Source organism: Eimeria mitis, genomic scaffold, assembly GCF_000499745.2.
Source record: "Eimeria mitis Houghton genomic scaffold, Emh_scaff2404, whole genome shotgun sequence".
NCBI lineage: Eukaryota > Apicomplexa > Conoidasida > Eucoccidiorida > Eimeriidae > Eimeria > Eimeria mitis.
The window spans coordinates 5,581-8,333 of record NW_013570742.1 but is presented as its reverse complement, the minus strand read 5'-3'; the positions used below and the strand labels follow the sequence as shown (position 1 = coordinate 8,333).

The window sequence follows — 2,753 nt, the reverse complement described above, 5'->3', positions numbered from 1 at the left end:
GCTGCAGCAGCAGTTGCTGCTTCAGCTGGAGTGTTTAGGGTCTCTGGATGCAGCTCGTGTTGCTTGGGGGGCGCGCGCTGCTGCTGCATTCCCCCTAGATGTGCAGCAGCAGCAGCAGCTGCTGCTGCTGCTGTTCCCCAGCTTAGAGGGACTGCAGCAAAGCCTCAGTCTTATAGCCCTGACGCTAACAGCGCAGCGGGGGCTGCTGGCCCGCGCAGAGCACCTCAGGCGCGGCCTCAACACGCAGCAGCAGCAGCAGCAGCAGCAGCAGCAGCAGCAGCAACTGCAGCAGCAGCAGCAGCAATGTGGATTGTTTCCCTATAAGCCCACAGATGCAAGGACTTCGGCTCCAGCGCGGATTGCTGCTCCTGCTGCTTTTCTACCAGCAGCAAGGTCCAGTAGCCGCAGCAGCAATCGCAGCAGCAGCAGCAGCAGCAGACCCAGCAGCAGCAGCAGCAGCAGCAGCAGCCCCGGTGATGAAGGCCGCAGCAGCAACGACAGCAGCACAGATGTTGAGCACAGCAGATCTGCATGCATGGATGTCTCTGCTGTTGCAGAAACATTATGGCCTATGATGGGGACCCCGGATTGCTGCTGCTGCAGCAGCAGCAGCAGCAGCAGCAGCAGCAGCAGCAGCTGTCGTTGCAGCAAGGACTGCAGCATCTGCAGCGGGAAGTGGCTCTGCAGCTCAGAAGCATGGATGCTGCTGCACCAGGACATCCCTTGCCGCTATTCCGCGCTGCTGCAGTGGCTTCGTGCTGCTGCTGCTGTGTGCAGGGGCAGCGTTATTGCTGCCAGCAGCAGCAGCAGCAACAGCAGCAGCAGCAACAGCAGCAGCAGCTCCGCGGGGGATAGGCAGCAGCCAGTGTGGATGCCCACGCCGTTGCTAGATGCGCTGGGACTGTTTCCGGCGACAGCTGCAATGCATGCAGAGCAGCAGCAGCAGCAGCAGCAGCAGCAGCAGCACTCATCTGCTGCAGACGTCCTGGGCAAACGGAAGGCAGGATGGACTGGAGCAGCACGCGACGGCGCAGCAGCAGAGCAGCAGCAGCAGCAGCAGCAGCAGCAGAGGAAGCGGCTGTGTCTACCTGCTGCTGCAGCAGCTGCTGCTGGTCCGCCTTCTGCAGGCTCATTGAGTGCTGAAGCATCCCCTTCAGCAGCAGCAGCAGCAGCAGCAGCAGCACCAGCTGCTGCAGCACAAGACAGCTCTAATCCTGCTGCTGCTGCTGCTGCTGCTGCTGCTGCTGCTGCTGCTGCCTTGAGGCAGGGGATCAGAAGGAGGCGCAGCAGCTCAGCTGCTGTACACTGGGCGCCAGCTGAAACGGACATAGCTGCTGTGTGGCTGCTGCAGCAGCTGCATGCTGCAGCAACTCCTGCTGCTGCTGCTGCTGCTGCTGCTGCTGCTGACTTGTCCACACCTGTTGCACTGCACGTCCGCCGCGGGGCTGCATGCGCAGCAGACGACGAGGAGGACGGCAGCATAGCAGCAGCAGCAGGCAGCAGCAGCAGCAGCAGCAGCAGCAGCAGCAGCAGCCGCACGGGTCTCCCAGCAGCAAACCCGAACCAGCTTGATTGCCGGCCTCCTCGCCTGCGGCTGCTGCTGCGGCTGCTGCAGCCCCGTGCTGCACTTCGTGCTGCAGCCCGCGTCTCTGCTGCAGCAGCTCTGCTGCAGGTTGACGCTGCTGCTGCAGCAGGGCAGCAGCAGCAGCAGCAACAGCTGCTGCTGCAGCGCTCCCGCATCGAGGGCCCCTTTAAAGCCCGCCCGTCTGCTGTCTCTGCTGTGGGTGCTGCAGCAGCAGAAGCCGCAGCAGCAGCAGCAGCAGCAGCAGCAGCTAACGTGGCAGCAGCAACAGAAGCAGCAGAAGATGTGGGGCCCCACCATGTAGCAGCAGCTGGAGCGAGGCTGCAGGCATTAGCAGCAAACGCGCTGCTGCATGCGGAGCATCTCCCGCTGCAGCAGGGGGCTTTGCTGCCTCACTGGCAGCTGCTGCTGCTGCTGCCACCGCAGCAGCAGCAGCAGCGTCTTGATCAGCTGGTGACTGCAGCAGCCCTGCCTCCACCAGCAGCGGTGCTGCAGCAAGCAGCACTACCTGCTGCTGCTGCTGCTGCTGCTGCTGCGCGCGTTGCTTCCCCTAGTTCTTCCGGCGTCCAGAAGCAGCAGCAGCGGCCGCTGCAGCAGCAGCAGCAGCAACAGCAGCAACAGCAGCAGCAGCAGCAACACCGACGAAGACGGATAAAACTAAAGGGCCATGACTGGCATGCTGAGCTAGCAGCAACAATGGTTGCTGCAGCAAGCAGCGACAGCGCTTCTGCTGCGCTGCTGCCAGCAGCAGCAGCAGCAGCAGATCGTGTTGCTGGGTGCGTCCTTGACGACGGCAGCAGCAGCTTAGTGGGCCGCTGCTCTCTAGAGATGCAACCCAGACCATTGGTCTTCTGCTGCAGCAGCGGCTCTGTCTTGCTGCTGCAGCTATCCATATGCATGCAAATGCCGCACCAGCAGCAGCAGCAGCAGCGGCAGCAGCAGCAGCAAAAGCGGCAGCAGCAGCAGCAACTCGAGGCGCTCTTCGTCTGCGTTCACCTTGCCGCCCCACTCTCCCTCCCGCCTGCTGCTGCAGAGTCCGCAGCAGCAGCAGCAGCAGCAAACCCAACAGCAGCAGCAGCAGCAGCAACAGCAGGTGAAGCTCTGCTGGATGCCGTAAAGGCTGGCTGCCACAAAAGCCTCCTTTCTTCCGTCCCCTTCAAACCCCCAGCTT

General features: G+C 62.7%; 1 protein-coding gene across 1 annotated transcript in view; it reads left to right on the top strand.

The window, feature by feature from the left end:
- Nucleotides 1-332: 332 nt before the first annotated feature.
- Nucleotides 333-2,753, top strand: part of EMH_0053310 (uncharacterized protein) — a gene marked incomplete at both ends in the record, with an annotated part of 3,217 nt that continues 796 nt past the window's right edge. The window contains 2 exons of the mRNA XM_013496989.1: nt 333-550; nt 778-2,753. Coding sequence (XP_013352443.1) covers nt 333-550; nt 778-2,753 — 2,194 coding nt within the window. The remainder of the gene's footprint in view (nt 551-777) is intronic.